The 21479-nt window shown below is 39.3% G+C and overlaps 1 protein-coding gene across 1 annotated transcript in view; it reads left to right on the top strand.

The window, feature by feature from the left end:
- SRRM3 (serine/arginine repetitive matrix 3) overlaps positions 1 to 21479 on the top strand; it is a 571012-nt gene that overhangs the window by 492190 nt on the left and 57343 nt on the right. The window contains exon 9 of the mRNA XM_089676583.1: positions 7621 to 7656. Within this exon, the coding sequence (XP_089532709.1) occupies positions 7621 to 7656 (36 nt within the window). The remainder of the gene's footprint in view (positions 1 to 7620; positions 7657 to 21479) is intronic.

The raw sequence follows: 21479 nt of genomic DNA, 5'->3' as shown, positions 1-21479 counted from the left end.
CAGTTTTGTCTTCAGCAAGTGAAATGCATGCTCAATCGGATTCAGGTCAGGTGATGGACTTGGCCATTGCATAACATTCCACTTCTTTCCCTTAAAAAACTCTTTGGTTGCTTTTGCAGCATGCTTTGGGTCATTGTCCATCTGCACTGTGAAGTGGCGTCCAATGAGTTCTGAAGCATTTGGCTGAATATGAGCAGATAATATTGCCCGAAACACTTCAGAATTCATCCTGCTGCTTTTGTCAGCAGTCACATCATCAATAAATACAAGAGAACCAGTTCCATTGGCAGCCCTACATGCCCACGCCATGACACTACCACCACCATGCTTCACTGATGAGGTGGTATGCTTAGGATCATGAGCAGTTCCTTTCCTTCTCCATACTCTTCTCTTCCCATCACTCTGGTACAAGTTGATCTTGGTCTCATCTGTCCATAGGATGTTGTTCCAGAACTGTGAAGGCTTTTTTAGATGTCGTTTGACAAACTCTAATCTGGCCTTCCTGTTTTTGAGGCTCACCAATGGTTTACATCTTGTGGTGAACCCTCTGTATTCACTCTGGTGAAGTCTTCTCTTGATTGTTGACTTTGACACACATACACCTACCTCCTGGAGAGTGTTCTTGATCTGGCCAACTGTTGTGAAGGGTGTTTTCTTCAACAGGGAAAGAATTCTTCGGTCATCCACAACAGTTGTTTTCCGTGGTCTTCCGGGTCTTTTGGTGTTGCTGAGCTCACCGATGTGTTCCTTCTTTTTAAGAATGTTCCAAACAGTTGTTTTGGCCACGCCTAATATTTTTGCTATCTCTCTGATTGGTTTGTTTTGTTTTTTCAGCCTAATGATGGCTTGCTTCACTGATAGTGACAGCTCTTTGGATTTCATCTTGAGAGCTGACAGCAACAGATTCCAAATGCAAATAGCACACTTGAAATGGACGCTGGACCTTTTCTCTGCTCATTGTAATTGGGATAATGAGGGAATAACACACACTTGGCCATGGAACAGCTGAGAAGCCAATTGTCCCATTACTTTTGGTCCCTTAACAAGTGGGAGGCACATATGCAAACTGTTGTAATTCCTACACTGTTCACCTGATTTGGATGTAAATACCCTCAAATTAAAGCTGACAGTCTGCAGTTAAAGCACATCTTGTTCGTTTTATTTCAAATCCATTGTGGTGGTGTATAGAGCCAAAAATGTTAGAATTGTGTTGATGTCCCAATATTTATGGACCTGACTGTATAAACCCTATTCGTCTTGAACATTAAACTTCAAATTCAAAACCAAAAAATTTGCCATTTAACTTAACAAACAATACTCAAACTACAAAATCTTTGAATATCATTACTTTATGCAATGAGTGCATGTTTTCCAGAAGTAAAGGAATTAATGTACTGCTTCTGAAACCACTGATATCTGGAAACTGTTAATAACAATTGGTGACTATGATAATATATCACTATATTGCCAAAAGTATTGGGACACCCCTCCAAATCATTGGATCCAGGTGTTCCAATCACCTCCAAGGCCACAGGTGTATAAAATCAAGCACCTAGGCATGCAGACTGCTTCTACAAACATTTATGAAAGAATGGGTCGCTCTCAGGATCTCAGTGAATTCAAGCATGGTACCGTGATAGGTTGCCACCTGTACAATAAGTCTATTCGTGAATATTCCTTGCTTCTAAATATTCCACGGTCACCTGTTAGTGATATTATAACAAAGTGGAAGCAACTGGGAACAGCAGCAACTCAGCCACGAAGTGGTAGGCCACGAAAAATGACAGAGCGAGGTCAGTGCATGCTGAAGTGCACAGTGTGCAGAAATTGCCAACTGTCTGCAAAGTCAATAGCTAAAAACCTCCAGATTTCATGTGGCCTTTAGATTAGAACAACAACAGTACATAGAGAGCTTCATGGATTGAGTTTCCATGCCCGAGCAGCTGCATCCAAGCCTTACATCACCAAGCGCAATGCAATGCGGCAGATGCAGTAGTGTAAAGCACGCCACCACTGGACTCTAGCACAGTGGAGACGTGTTCTCTGGAGTGACAAATCACGCTTCTCTGTCTAGCAATCTGATGGACGTGTCTCAGTGTGGCAGTTGCCAGGAGAATGGTACTTACCTGACTGCATTCTGCCAAGTGTAAAGTTTGGTGGAATGGGGTTGTTTTTCAGAGGTTGTGTTTGGCCCCTTAGTTCCAGTTAAGGCATCAGCATATCAAGACATTTTGAACAATTTTATGCTCCCAACTTTGTGGGAACAGTTTGGGGATGGCCCCTTCCTGTTCCAACATGACTGCGCACCATTGCACAAAGCAAGTTCCATAATGGCATGGATGAGCGAGTTTGGGGTGGAAAAAGTTGACTGGCCTGCACAGAGTCCTGACCTCAACCCGATAGAACACTTTTGGGTTGAATTAGAGCGTAGACTACGAGCCAGGCCTTCTTGTCCGACATCAGTGCCTAACCTCACAAATGCACTTCTGGAAGATTGGTCAAACATTCCCATGTACATACATTTAAACCTTGTGGACAGCTTTCCCAGAAGAGGTGAAGCTGTTATAGCTGCAAAGGGTGGGCTAACTCAATATTGAACCCCATGGACTAGGACTGGGATGCCTTTAAAGTTCATGTGAGTGTAAAGGCAGGCGTCCCAATACTTTATATATATAGTATATATATATATATATATATATATATATATATATATATATATATAAATATTTTTTTTGAGTCTTGTGTTATCAACTTTTAACAAATAGGATCCCCATTCCACTAAAACACCGAGAACCTACCCCCTTCATGCAGATGAACAATGAGGATCAAATATGTAGACTAACAGTAGAAATTGTTTGCTCTTTCAGCCCCAAAGCAACATTTATCAGCCCGATATGACGTGCGTAGAAAACATCAGAGTATAGGGCAATCCAAACCTAATGCTGAGTTATTTAGGTCACACTGTAGGTAACTAATATTTGTGTATTCCAGTTATACAGTGAATTTTTCTTATAATTTACTACTGTGTGCAATCATTTCTCATAAAATAAATTGGAGCAATGTGTTTATAGCAGACTGGAAAAATTGAGGAAAGTAGGCTAAGCTAAACCATATCTAGCAGAGAAGTTATTTTCCTACTAATGGTAATTTCTAGTAGTTTATATAAATATAAATTATGATAACCATATATGCTTTGATTCTTTCATCCAATCAATGTGTTATTCAATAAAAATAATCAAATGCACAAACAATCAAATAGCCATGACTTATCTTCAAAAGGGTCAAATCTGCAAACAACTGAATAGTCATGATTTCTCTTCCAATTGATTTAGACTCGATTTAGGTCAAACTGAGTTGATCGGCCAGGTTGAAATATTATTGATTGTTTTGCTTTGACTAGCAGCACTGTGATGCTTTGTTCATAAATGAAATCGTATTTCTATCCATCAGATTATGAGATTGCATGGTGGAAACAGAGATGTGATTGATCATTTACAGTATAATTGTAAGTTATGATCATACCATTACTATGGATTGAAATCCACTTGCCCGCGTGTTTCATATCGATCAGTTGTAAAATCGATCATTTATCGAAGCATATATGGAAATCATTAACCAAGGGATAAATGTCCTTTTTGTTTACAAACACAGCCCTGCCATAGTGGACAGGTATGCTGCCTACTGTAATACAGATTATATATAGGTACTAGATTTTATAACAAATCCTTGTTCCAGCTGTTGGATCCGTACGTGGCTTTTGCAGCAGTACTGCCCAAGGGGTGGGCAGTTTGCTCTGGAGGAAGATGGTGATATGGTCTCGGTGAAGTCAACCTGGTATAAAGCCTGTTCTCCTTTGTTCCTGCGGAGTACGTTGCCTGCCCTAAAGGCTAAGCAGTTGACAAATTATTTACATTATCATAACATACCTATTTATATTAATAGTTTGGCAATATATCGCTGCATGTTGCAGGGCTACATTTTTAACTCATGTATACTTTTTCAATTTAATAATGAATGAAAACTTAAAGTATAACTAAAGTATAACTAAAGGCAAAACCTTTTTTTAGTTTTGTGGGTGGAGTGGAAATGGAGTAGAACACCTGTTTTTATTGTATTCTGTGTCCCCCATTAGGGAGATCCACCCTCTCTATTTGTCCTGTTTACCATTATTATCAAAAGTGAAAAAAAAGAAAACCCCAAATGTTGGTGTTTCCCCCAGAAAGGTAATACAGTAGAGGGGAACTTTTCCAATAGGGACACTAGTTAAAAAAAGTTTTACCTGTAGTTCTGCTTTATGTTGACCATAGATGGTACAATCAGATTGCAGAATCTCTGGATGTACCAACAATTTTGTAGGTTGTCCCTCACACTACATATTTTTTTTACAATCAGATTGTAATATAATGGCTAGCTAGCACCAAAGTGAGTCTGGTAGGTGGCTAATTATAAAGACTTGAAATTGTTTTATTATCTTTTTTTGTATACAAGGTATCCAAATTATGCAAACACAAAATTCTGTCTTTTTAGGTGGCAGTGCAGTAAAATGACTTGGTACGGGGCATGGGTGTTTTATGTCTCATATGCTAAGGAATTAGCTTAACAATCTTTAAATGTTCAAATTAGTGACTTTTTGCACATTGTTTGACATACATTCAGATTCTAATTTAAGCAGTAGCATAACACATTGAAGGGCAGACCTATTTTCCCCTTATATACATGGTCTCTGCTTCCTGCTTTGCAGTGCTACACAATAGTCAACCTTTACTGCTTCTTCTCAAAATGCAAGAATCAGTTAATTTGTAGAAAGCCATGCACTACATATTCACTCATACCCCTACAACTCCTAAAAAAAAAAAGAGTAATTGCACCGAGATCCTGAGAGCTTCCACTAATGGTTAATTTACAAATCTCTATATTTAATACAACACCAGAAATATGGAAGAGCAAGTTTATAATACGAACTGTATCACTATAACCTTAGAGGATGCTAAGACATTTGGGTCCCCCTATAGTCCTTCACAGCCAGGCATCGCGTATCTTCACAAAGAGCTTGTTTTGAGGGTCAGAAAATCAGTTCTTGAGCTTTTGTTTTGTAGTTTTACTTAGGGGATTTGAACTGGGATAAGGGTAGGGGTGTACAGGATGCCCAATGGTACTGATAAACTGAGGCCAAATTCCTGTAACCATTCACAAGCCTTCTCTGCAGCACAGTCCTTGTTGGACAGCTAACCAGCGTCTCCTTATTGTACCACCTCAGACCCTAGATGAACGTCTCCTCTTCATCCAGCAATCTGGAGTTATCCCTGAGCAGGGGATACGGTTCCTGTCACTTTAAGTGGTAAACAGTCACTGGTAGGTGGCTAATCTGGTTTTCCACCAGAATGCTCCTTTCTTTATCTGCCCAGGGAGTGTAGGTGTACTCACTCAGATCCTCTCCTGTACCGCTTGTGGGTTGGTGGCTGCTATGAGGCCTATCAGCTGGGCCTATCCTTCCCTGCCATACAGGTGGTCCTCTCTCAGGATTCTGGTGAGTTCTGAGTTTTCCTCCTTTCTAGCTCCCGGAATGCAGGTAGGCCCCATCCCCCTGGGCCTCCTTACAGCCTCCATCCCTCAGCCTCACATCTTCCTTTTTATCTTCCACCTGAACTCTCCTGCTACTGAGTAGGCTCCAGCACTTTTAAGGGTGTCCAGCCCCTTGCCAACCTCCTATTGGAGATTGGCTAGGATCCCTCAAAAGTGCAGCCAGCCACTCCTCAGATCCACCCACTGCCTCTAGGGCCTTCCTCCAAAAGCCCCAGAACAGGGGGAAATTCCAGAGAGGCTGGCCTGCAGAGCCTCTCAGCCCTGACCACAATTTGACCTTCTTGCTATTATACCAAGGCTGCTACTCAGCCTCCCTCTCTGACAATCAGGACTCAAACTCCCTCTAGCTAGGAGGGTACTACAGAACATTTCGTAAAAATTACTTTTCTTATTTCTTATTTTTGTTTTAAAAATTGGTATAATATGCTTCGTACATATGTACAATATGACAAATGCACAAAATAATGAGTAGGCTGATGCTTCAAGTGTACAACACAAGGCTTCAATGTCAGGTTCCAAGCAGTATGCTTTTAACTTTGTAACCATGCTAAAACTAAAATCCGGTCTTTTTAATAGTCTGATAGAATAGGGATTCGGTTCTAGGAGGGTAGATTGAATGTCACACAATTATAATGATTCAAAGTAAAGAAGATAAGTAAGGCAAGAGATAGAGGAGTAGTGAGGGAGGGGAATAGGTAGAGAGCTCTGAGGGACTCTAAGCGTAGAGCTTTATTGGGCAGAGATAGTAATGATAAGTATTACATCAAGGTTCAAATAGAGACATGTCAAAGTTAGGAGGGAAGGAACAAGTGACCCATGGTTGCCATATTTTCCTATATATATAGTAACTTGGAATCCTATCTTGTAGGGTGGCTTCAATCTAGGCATGTATCATCATGGCTTGGGTAACCTTGTGCTTGGCCTCAAGTGTGCAAATTGAAAGTGTTTTCCAGTGGCTGTTGTGACCTGCAACAAAAACTTAAATTGGGACAAAGTGAACTCCAACTGATGTTTAATGATGAGCTATAAATGGGTCAGGCAACAATGTGGTCTGGAAGAGGGTTGACCCCAGGTCTCCACAGCCTTGAAAGGCACATGTGGGGAGATATTTTGGTACATATTTAGCAATTCTAACTAGGACAAGGTACTAGAGAGTCAGTACTTTAGAGTTTGTTTCTTTTGATAATTCATTTTAAGAGGGAGACTGACCAAATCTCTTTCCAATCATCTGCCTCAATAGAGACACTGAGGTCTGTCACCCATTGGTTCATGTATGCAGGTGGAGGTGTAATGGTGTTAGTTAGTAGATGTGCACACAGCTTAGGAGTGAGGCCCAGAGCATGGGAGTTAGGTGATTTGTGTTTGTCACAGAGTTTGAAAAGATTTTGAAGATTTGGCCAGGGACAGTTTATAAAAAATACTTTTACATAAATACTGCAATGATAACTAAATGTATACTAACCTAAACTACACTATGTTTACCTTTTAAATAACTTTCCATAGTTCTCCCATGGTAGCCTTCTGCATAATTGTAGTGGCTGTGTATAGCTCAGTTTTCCATTTCATTTTTATTCTTGTTGCTATTGATATAGAATTTGGAAAAAATATATTTGTTAAATGTCCAGTATCAGACAGGAATAGCAACTGTACCATAACCTTTGCACTTGTGCTGGGCGAATGAACAGGACTATCAAGCTCATTAGGCCTAGTTGATCTGCTTCTTGCTGTTAGAAAAGATGTCATACTTTCTTGAAATGTAAGGCCAAGATACCGTTATTTTCAAGGAATGCCTTGATAAGACATATTTGTACAGCATAACAAATGATGACATTAACATGCAAAATTTTATTCTTTTATTAATTGTTTGCTTTATTTGTTGAGCATGTACATTGTACTATGATTCAATAAATAGATTTTTATATGGTTTATATTATTATTCACACCCTTTTAAATACATTAAATTCCAAATGTAAAGAAAGACCATGCGTCATAACATAACTCTTTTTGAAAGATATTTTTTTCTGTTCTTTTATAAAGGTCAAATTCAGGGTCAAGGAAGAAGCGAAGACACAGGTAAGAGATTAAGGGTAAAAAGGTTGTCGTAATACTTATTAAAAGAATGTTCCATTCTCCATTAATAACATATGAAGTATGTAATTGTACACAATCTGTTTTGAAATGTAATGTTTTAGAAATCAACTTTACGTTTCAGCTTGCTGCCAACTTTGATATTTTAAAACTGTCATAATTTACCAAACCATAACAGAACTCAGTTTACATGCAGGATTTCCTAGAATTCTTGTCCTTTTGCTCCTACAACTTGCGCACTGGTTTTCACAGAACACTACAAATACTTTGAGGTCAACTTACGAGCATCTCTAGCAATGTTCTCTACTAGGAGTTTAATCATTGGTCAAACAATGCTTCAAATCTAATTGGATGTTGGAAGTAATCACACAATTATAGTAGACAACCTGTCAATTATCAGCAAGTGTACTGAAATGTTTTGTCTCACTATCTACTAAGCAAAAGATGGTAGAGATGTACAATGAGGACATTTAAGCCAGCAATACATGGATCACAATTTTGCCAGTTCAGCAGGGATTGTATGGACTTTGGTTAGACAATAGTCAATCTACTAGTCAAGTTCTGTGCAATCACCCTGTTGGATTTTCCCAGCTCAATCAGCACCGCAGTCTATAGCTGAAAGTGCTGATCAGTGTATTCTGACGTTGGGGAAGTCTCCGCGCTGTCAGGATATGAAGGCTCAGCAGGGAGGATTCCTCCATCCACTTCAAATGTGTGGGAATGGGAATTCAATATTTGTTTTTGTTCAACCTGCTCATATACTGTATGGATTAATTTAGACCTATGCATGTGTTCTTCAGCATGCATTCTGGTACCTGTGCCCATTCATTCTTATCGGTCCTTAACAAGCCTCACATTCCAAGAAATGTACCTGACCCTTTCTTCTAAATGCATCACAGAATGTGTTTTCACGTGTATGTTTTGTTGTGTGTTAAAGGGTTATGTGTGTTGTTTTTCTGTATAGATGTTCTTTGGGGATTGATTAGAAATCCATTAGCTTCCCCAAAACACAGGTGCGTCTATCCCATAGGTGTTAAACTGGCATTAAAATGTATATCAACTTTTGCAGTCAAATTTGTGCAAACTCCACAATAAGTTTGTTGCACAGCACAGCATACCTAAGAATAATATACAGGCGTACCTCGGTTTACAAATGCCTCGGTTAACGTAATTTTCAGTTTACGAATGAAAATCCATTGAAAATAATGCATCGGTTTACACATTTATTTCACAATACAAACGGATTAATTGGTTTCCAATGTATTTACGTTTTTTTTTTTATCATGTTCGTGTACAGTACTATGTCGTTAAAGTGCACTATATAAAGAGTTTTGAACAGATAAGACTTTTTTTTTAACTTTTTTCTGACCTCCAGAATGGATTAATTGGTTTTCAATGCATTTACGAATTCATTTTTAGTCATGTCCCTGTATAGTATTTATGCCTTTAAATTGCACTTTATAAAGAGTATTGAACAGATAAAATACTTTTTTTTTACTTTTTTCTGACCTCCGGAATTGAATAATTGGTTTTCAATGCATTCTTATGGGAATCCGCGATTCAGTTTACAAATTTTTCACAATACGAAAAGTCCCGCAGAATGCATTAAATCCGTAAACCAAGGTACACCTGGTAAAAAAAATTGTACCTTTCATTGGAGCTGACCTTCGGGCAGACTGCAAGCTATTCTGAACAATTTAAAAGTGAAAATGGAGGGGGACAAAGTGGGGACAGACTGCCCTCATGAACATACAATGCAGAACACAAACAATAAGATCTTTAACCCTTTGTTAGGACAGACAGTGTTCTGACTGATTATGAAACCAAAAGCTTTTCAATAGAGTATAGGATTGAAATTATTTTTTTTGCCAGACCTGTGTTTGTGTATAATGCCAAACCAGTTAAGAATTATTTTCATACTGTAACGTTTGATATATATGGTGATTTGACTGCATATACATGATTCTTCTGAGAATAGTGATTGTTGCACAGTTAAAATCATTTGGAATAATTATGAAAAAAAGTCTTATATAGAGCTATAAGAAAATTGAAAATTTTGTGCAATTCATTGAATAGCTTTCAACTGCCATAAAGTGGCCACTTGGGAAGCACCAGAAAATACCTATGCATGTATGACTCGCCTGTTTGTTATGTTCCTTATGGGCTTTCACACAAATGATCTAGAAGTGCAAGTGGGTTTGATCTGACAACTGTGAAATTCTCCTAACAACGAATGCTGGCCATACGCGTGGGAATTTTCTATTAACTGCAATTGTGTTCATAAAGTGTTTACTTCTAAAAACATTTGAACAGTTGAAGGAAAACTTCATCAGCATTTTATATTGTTACAAATTTATATTGACATCTATATACCAAGGATGTTAGTAGGATTCCTTGATTCAGTTGGTTGTATTAGCAATTAATCCTTTAGCTGACGGAGCCATTTTTACGTTTTTTACATGCATGTTTAAAAAATAATTTTAACCCTGAAGATTGCATAACCCCCCCAAAAATACTATATATTTTCTGAAAACAGAAACTCTAGAGCAGGGGTCTCCAAACTTTTCAAACAAAGGGCCGGTTTATGTTCCTTTAGACTTTAAGAGGGCCAGAGCGTGGCCAGTGGGGGTAGAAAATGTATCAGTTGGTGTCAGTGGGAGGGATACTGCTTCATATCATTGGGAATAATAGTGCCCCAAGGGCCAGATAAAGGCTAGCAAAGGGCCACATCCGGCCCTTGTGCCGCAGTTTGGAGACCCCTGCTCTAGAGAATAAAATGGTGGTAGTTCCATTTTGTTATGTTACATGCTATTAATGCAAAGGTCTTGGAAACACTAAATTTCAGTAAAAAATACACTAAAGTTACGTTTAGGGCAAAAAAAACCCACAATAAATTATAGAATTTATTGGTAAAAGATAAATGATGAGGTTGTGCCAAGTAAATTGATACCCAACATGTCAAAGCTTAAAATTGCAAGAGTCTGTGAAATAGCGACATAATTCAGTACCTTATATTTTCCATAGCCGATTCTTTAAAAGATCCTACAGGTCATGGGCTTAGGGCCAGTTCACACTACAAAAAAGCACTCTGAATGCAATCTGGCTAAGTTTTTGCTTACAGTTCACACCACATGCATTTTTGATCCAGTTTGCTATGTTCAAGTATGGTTCTGTGCAGAAAATATGCAGCATGTTCTACTTTTTTTTCTGCACCTGAAACTGACTGGAACTGACAGCACTGGTGTGAACTAGGGCCATTTGAATACATGGAAAACAGCATGGATGCATTTTTGATGCAGAAAAAAAGAGCACTGGACTGCATCTAGTGTGAACTAGCCCTTAATGTTACTCAGGAACTCTGGCGCTAGAATTATTGCTCTCACTCCGTCATGTGGTGGGTTGTGGTATGTGATATTTGTATCGTAATCAATGACCCGGGGACCTGGAAGTGACGTTTTATATGTCGTGTTTGGGTCATCACCTCTACCCAGTGGCACCTGATGGGTGCTCGGAATACATGGTGGGGGCAAGTGCCTTTACCAGGGATGTTGGAAGCAATTGGATGGCTGTTGCCAGATTGCTTCCATCTGCCAGTCAGCTGTCAGATATACGCACGCTGTGTGACCCCTGCTGTCAGGTCTATACAGCATACTTACAGTACCTGGCACTAAAAAAGATTAAAGGTTAAGTTAACCTTTTACATAAACTGCCCTATGCAGTCAAGGGGCAGTCAAGGGGCTGCAGAAGTTTAACCACTTGCCCTCCAGAGGTATTACCCCCCTTCCTGACTAGGCCATTTTTCGCGATACGGCGCTACATTACTTTTACTGACAATTGCGTGGTCATGCCACGCTACACCCAAATTAAATTACATTTACATCCTTTTTTTCCCACAAATAGAGCTTTCTTTCGGGGGTAAATATAAAACAAACTCTAAATATCCCTACGAAAAGTATCACTCTCACCCTTGAAAGTGTAAACAAAATATAAATAATATCTTTTCGATGCTCCCTCTACCACATCCCCAACAGTGCAACAACATATATCAACAAATGTCCACATAAAAGTCCAAATACAGTGCTTTTCAATATAAAGTGCTTTTTCAAATGTTGGGGACTAATCCACTTTGCTGATTTTCAATCCCGGACCCTCAAATCAGGATACCTCAAAAAAATATAAACTCAATATAGTGCATTATCATTACAACAAAAAAAACACTCGTGAAACTAAAAGTGATTCCTCCTAAACTCCCACCCGTGACACATCAACACTCCAAAAATGTGATTTAGTGCAACACTCCACAACCAGTGTCACCATCCAAATGTACTAAATACCATTACCCTCTCATAAAAGATCACATGCATCAAAAATGAAATAGTGCCATTTCTCTTGTGGTATAAAATACCATTACCCTCTTCCAATGCAGACCAAGCAAAAACTCCTTCCAGGCAATCCAAAAATTCCCCCTCTCCGGAAGCTTCCTGCTGCTTCCAATCCACCTTCCCCGTTCCTCAAAGGGGCAGATAATACATGACTCAGTGGAGTATATAAAAAGAAATACACAAATTTATTCACAGCTTACATAGAGAACGCCAGCGTCCATCCTCTCCCACAGTCCATATAGCTGAACTCCAGTATCCAAGATGGCCGTGCCGCTCCTTCCGGTTTGAAGTTGTAGTGTTACGTCCTTACTCCCTGACGCGTTTCGTCACTTCCGACTTTTTCACAAGGGTTCCGGACGTCTAATGTGCGGCTCCTCTTATCCTACTCTCAGCACTGGCAAAGAGAGCGAGCCTCCATCTTAACTAATGGCAACAACCACCACTTCCTATGCCTTCTAAATGCGGCTTCAATATACGGAAAGGCGGACTACAATCACATTACATACATTTAAAAAACAACTCTATATATAAAACCTTCACCTATTTTTCCAATAGAATACCTCTATAGATAACTGTACTTTAGTTCCCTAAAAAAGATAATAAGAATATAGGGAACACATCCACCAACCCTCCTACTCCACCTAGCTGTTAGAATGTCCTTGCAAATTGCAATATATAGGCAGGACAAAAAGGGCCCTATCTGAAAGATTGAAAGAACATGTAGGTAATATCGCTAAAGGGAAAAGTAATCACAACGTGGCTAGACATTTTAAAGAATTTCATAATTCTGACCCTAGTGGATTGAAGTTTTGTGGGATCGATACGGTAGAATCTCATTGGAGAGGGGGGAATAGAATCCAGATGCTCTCTCGGAATGAAACATTTTGGATCTACCAATTACGCACTTTAAAACCTAGAGGTTTGAATATAGAACTGGATCTTAATTGTTTTATTTCTGATTTTTAATATTGATATGGAAGGGGGTAGTTGGCTGGAGTTGGAGCTGCAGGAGGTAGTGTTATATTTCTTGGATAATTTTGGATTTATCATGGGATATATAAGAATTTTAAACTGCTTTGTGTCCATAATTTTTATATGGTGAGAGGGAATTATATATACATATATATAATTTTTAAACTTTATAATTTTAGTTTATGTAGGGGTTTCATCTTAGCAAGGTGACCTTAATATTTTAGTATAGGATTTTAATTTGATCCTGTTTGTGAGTGACAATATTAGGAAGTAATAAGGGTAATTAATATATATATATTTATGTTTATTAATAATGTCATCAGAAATGGAAGTTATGAGTAGTTAGTAGGATGTGATAATTTGTTGCTGTTAAATTCTTGAACAGTAGGGGGAGTAGGAGGGTTGGTGGATGTGTTCCCTATATTCTTATTATCTTTTTTAGGGAACTAAAGTACAGTTATCTATAGAGGTATTCTATTGGAAAAATAGGTGAAGGTTTTATATATAGAGTTGTTTTTTAAATGTATGTAATGTGATTGTAGTCCGCCTTTCCGTATATTGAAGCCGCATTTAGAAGGCATAGGAAGTGGTGGTTGTTGCCATTAGTTAAGATGGAGGCTCGCTCTCTTTGCCAGTGCTGAGAGTAGGATAAGAGGAGCCGCACATTAGACGTCCGGAACCCTTGTGAAAAAGTCGGAAGTGACGAAACGCGTCAGAGAAGTAAGGACGTAACACTACAACTTCAAACCGGAAGGAGCGGCACGGCCATCTTGGATACTGGAGTTCAGCTATATGGACTGTGGGAGAGGATGGACGCTGGCGTTCTCTATGTAAGCTGTGAATAAATTTGTGTATTTCTTTTTATATACTCCACTGAGTCATGTATTATCTGCCCCTTTGAGGAACGGGGAAGGTGGATTGGAAGCAGCAGGAAGCTTCCGGAGAGGGGGAATTTTTGGATTGCCTGGAAGGAGTTTTTGCTTGGTCTGCATTGGAAGAGGGTAATGGTATTTTATACCACAAGAGAAATGGCACTATTTCATTTTTGATGCATGTGATCTTTTTTGAGAGGGTAATGGTATTTAGTACATTTGGATGGTGACACTGGTTGTGGAGTGTTGCACTAAATCACATTTTTGGAGTGTTGATGTGTCACGGGTGGGAGTTTAGGAGGAATCACTTTTAGTTTCACGAGTGTTTTTTTTGTTGTAATGATAATGCACTATATTGAGTTTATATTTTTTTGAGGTATCCTGATTTGAGGGTCCGGGATTGAAAATCAGCAAAGTGGATTAGTCCCCAACGTTTGAAAAAGCACTTTATATTGAAAAGCACTGTATTTGGACTTTTATGTGGACATTTGTTGATATATGTTGTTGCACTGTTGGGGATGTGGTAGAGGGAGCATCGAAAAGATATTATTTATATTTCTTTCGGGGGTATTTGATTGCCTGTGTGTTTTTTTTATTTTTTTTACACTATAAACAAAAAAAGACCTACAATTTTGAGAAAAAAACAATATTTTTGAAATTTTGACATAGATTTAGGCCAAAATGTATTCTGCTACATGTCTTTGCAAAAAAAAAAAATCCAAATACATGTAAATTAATTGGTTGGTTATAGCGTGTATATATACTGGTTTTTTTTTTTACTAGTAATGGCGAAGATCAGCGACTTACAGCGGGACTGCGATGGGCATTCTGACACTAGGGGGAACTGACTTGGTGTCACTGACATCCCCAGTGACACCAATACAGTGGTCAGTGCTAATAAAAAGCACTGACACTATACTAATGGCACTGGGCAGGAAGAGTATTAACCATGTGCCCTCCAGAGGATTTACCCCCCCCCTTAATGACCAGGCCTCTTTTTGCTACTCGGCGCTGCACTCATTCAACTGATAATTGCCCGGTCATGCAATGCTGTACCTAAACAAAAATTTTGTCCTTTTTTCACACAATTGGAGCTTTCTTTCGGTGGTATTTGATCACCTGCGCGATTTTTATTTCTCGCGCTATAAACAAAAAAAGACCGAAAATTTTGAAGAAAAATTATATTTTTTACTTTCAGCTATAAAAAATGTATAGTAAACTCAAAGTTAGTTATAAATAAATAAATAAAAATAAATTAAATAAATAAATTTAGGCCAAAATGTATTTGCTACATGATTTTGGTAAAAAATATATAAAAATATAATTTCTAATAAGTGTATATGGATTGCTTTGTGTGAAAGTTATAGCGTCTACAAGCTATGGTATAGATACTGCAATTTATGCCATTTTTTGCTATACAGCGCTGCATTAGTTTAACTGACAATTGCGCAGTCATGCAATATGGTAGATAAATGAAATTTATGTCCTTTTTTCACACAAGTAGAGCTTTTGTTTAGTGGTATTTGATTACCTGTGCGCTTTTATTTTTGGCGCTATAAGCAAAACAAATTTTGAAGAAAAAAAGTTTTTGTTTTTTTTTAAATATATTTTCTCATTTCGGTCATAAAAAAATATCCAAAAAAACTAAAATTTTGTACTAAATTTAGGCCAAAATGTATTCTGCTACATTTTTTTGGTTAAAAAAATCACAATAAGTGTATATTGATTGCTTTGTGTGAAAGTTATAGCATCTACAAACTATGGTATAGAAGATGGAATTTACACAGGTTTTACTTTCTGACTGCTTATCACATTTCTTGAGGTGCTAAAATACTAAGATAGTACAAACACCCTCAAATGACCCCTTTTCGGAAAGTAGACACTGTAAGCTATCTGCTGAGAGGCATATTGAGTCCTTGGAAGATTTATTTTTTTACCACAAGTTTCTGGAAAATGACAAAAACATTTTTTTTACACAAAGTTGTCATTTAAATGATATATTTCTTGCACAAGCTATGGGTATATGTGGAATTACACCCCAAAATACATTCTGCTACTTCTACAAAGTATGAGGATACCACATGTGTGAGACTTTTTATGAGCCAAGCCACATACAGGAGCCTGAAATCCAATGACCACTTTGAAAGCCTGAAGGTGCGTAACTTCCTCATTTCACTTCCTCACTACCTATCACAGTTTCGGAGGCCCTGAAATGCCAGGATAGCACCAAGCCCACCCAAATGACCACTTTTTGGAAAGTAGACACCCCAAGGAATTTGATAAGAAGCATGGTGAGTATTTTGCAGATCTCGTTTGTTGCCACAAGTTTTTAGAAAATTAAGAAAAAAAACAGAAACATATCATCGATTAATTTAAAAAGAGACATGGTGAGTATTTTGCAGATCTCATTTTGTCTCACAAGGTTTTGAAATATAAAAAAAGAAAAGAAAAAATATGTTTCTGTTTTCTTTTCTTAATTTTCTAAAAACTTGTGGCAACAAATGAGATCTGCAAAATACTCACCATGCTTCTTATCAAATTCCTTGGGGTGTCTACTTTCCAAAAAGTGGTCATTTGGGGGGGGGGGGGGGGGGTTGGTGCTATCTTGGCATTTCAGGGCCTCCGAAACTGTGATAGGTAGTCAGGAAGTGTAATGAGGAAATAAAGCCCTTTAAAAGCCTGAAGGTGCTTATTGAATTTTGGGGTCCTGTACTTGGCTAGACTGCTAAAACGTCTCTCACATGTGGTACCCCCATACTTGGCAGAAGTAGCAGAGTGTATTTTGGGGAGTAATTCCACATATACCCATGGCATGTGTGAGCAATAAATCATTTAAGTGACAATTTTGTGTAGAAAAAAATTTTTTTTTTGTCATTTTCCAAAAACTTGTGGTAAAAAAATAAATTCTTCTATTGATTCAACATGCCTCTCAGCAAATAGTTTGGGGTGTCTACTTTCCAAAAAGGGGACATTTTGGTGGGTGGAAGCATTTTATGTCCAGCATTAGAAGTTTATGCCACACATCACTCACTCTTCTAACCATCTGAAGATCAAGCCTTTTCTGACACTTTGGGGTTTATTTACTAAAGCTGGAGAGTCCAAAATCAGACTCCCTTCTGCATAGAAACCAATCAGCTTCTAACCTCAGCTTGTTCAATGAAGCTTTGGCAATGAAACCTGGAAGCTGATTGGTTTCTATGCAGAAGTGAGTCTGATTTTGGACTCTCCAGCTTTAGTAAATAAACCCCATTTTGTTCACATGAAAAAAATCTGTATTTGCTGCTAGGAAATTAATTTAAACCCCCAAACATTATATCATTTTTTAAAACAAACACCCTAGTGAATACAATGGTGGGTGCTAAAATGTTTTATGTCACATAGTACTCGCGCCGCAATTTTTCAAACGCAAATTTAAATTTAAAAAATACACTTTTATTTACTTTTAATGCACAAAAACACAATATATCGGCCAATTATTTGGTGAAATATAAAAGATGATGGTATGCCGAGTAAATAGATACCAAACATGACATGACTTAAAACTGCGCATGCCCCATGCAATGGCGACAAACTGCATACGTTTTTAATATCCATAGGCAACGTTTTAAAAGCCTTTACAAGCTATCATATTAGAATTATAGAGGAGGTCTAGTGTTAGAATTACTACCCTTGATCTGACGTTCACGGCGATACCACACATGCATGGTGCAACCGCTGTTTACATACCAACACAGCGCCAACGCTTTTTTTTTCTTTTTTAAGTTATTTTGATATTTTTTTTTAATTTTTACACTGTCCCTTTCATTTTTCTTTTATAACTTTTAATGCTATCACAGGGAATGCAAATATCCCCTATAACTTCAATGGGCATTGTCTTATATTCTTTTTTGAGAAATCTGGGGTCTACCAGACTCTACTGTAGATCTCTCCTCTGCCTTTACATTATCTAATCAAACCAAGATCGGTGTGATCAGATTGCTTTCCCAATTTACAAGTGGCGTTGTTTATATCCTGCGAAATTGAAGTGATGAAAAGCTCGTAGCTTCTGATTTCTATAGAGATGATTGGCACCATTCTGGTCTCCAGTCAGCTCTATAGTCAGCTGGCAGGAACACCGGCTGCATTCTCAGGTTCCCCCAATGGTACGGGACTACCCAAGAAGGCCGTGGAAGGCAGCGGGGGAGGGGGCATCATCTCTCGCTGCTTGTAACAGCAATCCTGCAGCTAATTAGCCACTAGGATTGCTTTTACATGAAAGATGATTCCCGGCTGAAACAAATTATACCAGGATGATGCCTGCAGCTGTAGGCATCATCCTGGTATAACCATTCAAAGTCCAGTGATGTACCAGTATGTGGCTGGTCCTTGTTGGGTATATATGTTATGTTCTTTTTTTTTTTTCCGTATGCAGCCTGTGGACTGAATTAAAAAAAAAAGGGAAGAAATCTCTGTCAGAAAAAGTGTGTGGTGTGCCCACAATTAGAATATACTGCCCTGCATCCACTCACTTCTAATGGTGGGTACACATTAGGTCACACTGTGCCACATGCGCCAGTTCCAAGATAGTAAAATGTCTAAATAGTGGCACGCTTGAATAAAAATTGTCCACTTAAAAGTGGTACCCCATATGGAAAAAGGATGACACCAAGTCCCAAACTATCTTGCCACTATTCCCCATGTAGTCTGGGCATCCTGGGGGCTCCACGTGACTATCTTTTCCCTCGTAAATCCTAAACTTATATGTATAGCCTGTTGCCCTCTCACAGGTCTTATACATCTTGACCCAATATCCGGCACGCTTGCTGGGGAGAAATTGTTTGAATGCAAGGCGGCCAGAAAAACTAATGAGGGACTCATCAACGCAGATTTTTTTGCTGGGGAGTATAGACATCTGCAAATTTTTGGTTAAGGTGATTTACGAGGGGCTGAATTTTGTGGAGCCGGTCAAATTCAGGGTCACCTTGAGGTTGCAGATTATATTGCCATTGAAATGCATAAAACACATTATACTCTCATATCTATGCCTTGCCATGGCAACAGAGAACACAGGCATATGATGAATCGGCTCGTGGACCAATACAACCGCAATTAATTTTTTTTAGTAATGCCCAAATGTTGAGGGTTAGGCCCAAAAAAAATTTTAATTCGGAAACCGTAATGGGTTTCCATGTGAATGGTCTGGCAAGGTTTGAATTTGGGTTGGCGGCGATAAATTGTTTTTCATATAAATTGCTTTGATCCACAATCAATGCATACAGATATTCCGTGAAAAACAGCTCAAAAAATCAAGGGGAGTAGTTAAATTTGCTGTTTCCACCTGAATTCCAGGTTGGGCAGTGAATGGTGGAAGTATGGGTGCTGCAGAATTTGTGGGCTGCCAATCGGGATTTGCAAGCACATCCGGAAGGATACTAGGGGCTGTGTGCAAATTCTTGGAGGGTTACGGAACACTACTTGTGTTTGCCACCACACCAGCTTGTACTACACTTATGGGAATCTCCACATCACCAAGTGGTACTGCAGTGCTGGTTTGTGAAAGACCAGGATGTACTAGGCCGCTGGTGCTCGCCAGTTCACCAAAAGGTAGAGCGGCACTAGTACTGGCACTCTGCTGCATATGAGAGTCATCAAAATATACCGGCAAGTACTAACAGAGATCAGGCCTGATTCTGCGAACACTGCGGTTTTGTGTGCAATGTATCAAGTGACAGTGACCTACTGACACTGCACTTGCTGGGATAGAAGGGGGGGTGGGGGTGGTAAGCATAGGGGCTAAACGCAGGTGCTGGCAGGTTCCGAGGCTGATCCCGCTAATGCTGTGTTTTTGGGGACACTATACTAATGTGAACGCTGGTATAGTGCTGATCTGATCAAAGATATTGATCCGTTCAGACACTATGCTAGCAATGGAGTTTTATTGTGCATGAGCATGTTCCTGGCAATTAAGGGGTTAAATGTGATTACTGGTGTACTGGCACTATCTGGGAGGGACGTGAAAACCACGGGAGTGTGAATCACGTATATATATGAGATTTTGCTCACATGTGCCTCCCTGTAGCAGTATTTCTGCTATAGGGCGGTCAGGCAGCGGTTACAGAAGCGGTTTGTGTTACAGTGCTGCATTATTCTAACTGGCAATTGCGCAGTCATGCAACGCTGCACCAAAATTAAATTTACGTCCTTTTTTCTCCACAAATTGAGCTTTTTTTCAGTAGTATTTGATCGCCTGTGCATTTTTTATTTTTTGCGCTATAAGAAAAAAGGCCAACAATTTTGAGAAAAAAAACGAAACTTTGGATTTTTGCTATAAAGCATGTCCAGTAAAAGAAATAAAAAATCAAATTTCTTCATAAATTTAGGCCAAAATGTATTCTGCGACATGTCTTTGCTAAAAAAAATCCCAATACGTGTAAATGAATTGGTTTATGTGAAAGTTTTAGCGTCTACAAATGGCAGTATAGATACTGGAACTATTTTTTTGTATACTAATAATGGCGACTTATGACAGCAATCAGCAACTTATGGTGAGACTGCACCGGACTTTCTGACATTGGGGGGAACTGACTTGGGGTCACTTACATCCCCAGTGACACCAGTACAGTGATCAGTGCAAAATTAAAACACTGACACTGTACTAATGGCACTGGGGAGGAAGGGGTTAACATTTGAAGGCAATCAAAGGGTTAACTGTGTGAGGGGAGTATTTCACTAGCGGGCGGTGGGGTGTGTGCTTCACTGTAACACACTGAGCCAGAAGGCTTTGCTCAGCGATCCGGACCAGTGTGCTCAAACTGACAGGGAGAAGAGCTGCAGTGTAAACACTGTCAGTGTAATCGCCAGGCTCTGGCGGGAAATCACCGGCTGGGACTCGGTGATTGACACCCGTGGCCGCGATCGGCGGCGCGGGTAGGGTAGTCGCGCATGCCCCCTTTCCGAAATATATACATGATTTTGCGCAGTGGTGACGCCCTGCCGTAGTATATGTACTATGGCTGGTTGGCAAGCAGTTAACATCTGGGGCGATCAAAGGGTTAACCGTGTGATGTGTGCTGTTTCACATTATGTGCTCTGTCTGTGCTTCACTTTGTATGCTCTCTGCTTTGTATGGCTGTGCTATGCAGAGCAATATAAAGTAATGTGCAGGAGCTGACAGGGGAGAGAACTGTATTGTTTACATACAGGTCTCTCCCCCATCGCTAATACTTGGTGATCACTGGGACCCAGTGATTGACAGCTGAAGCGGCGCGGGTAGGAGTGTGCCCCCTGCCCAGAACTGCAAAATCATGTATATATATCCCTGCCGCCCTGTAGCAGTATTTCTGCTATAGGGCAGAGGGGAAGTGGTTAAAATACACCGTGACTTTTGTAAAAGTATTGTTTAGTGTAAATGCTGTGCCTGTAGGCCTTTTCTGTAACCCCTGAAGCCTGGCCGAATTAATCCCAATGTTTACATTCCTATGTTGTGGCTTATTTTCACAACATGGGTTACAACAAAATGGCCGATGAGGCTGCTTCTTTGAATACATTTCAGCTCTCATTCCTGTATACTCTTACGGGCCAGAGCAGTGTTTACGTTTGCACT

Source organism: Staurois parvus, unplaced genomic scaffold (assembly GCF_062004578.1).
Source record: "Staurois parvus isolate SC_StPar_1 unplaced genomic scaffold, SC_StPar_1.0 ptg000172l, whole genome shotgun sequence".
Classification (NCBI taxonomy): Eukaryota; Metazoa; Chordata; class Amphibia; order Anura; family Ranidae; genus Staurois; species Staurois parvus.
This window is presented reverse-complemented; position numbering and strand designations above follow the sequence as displayed.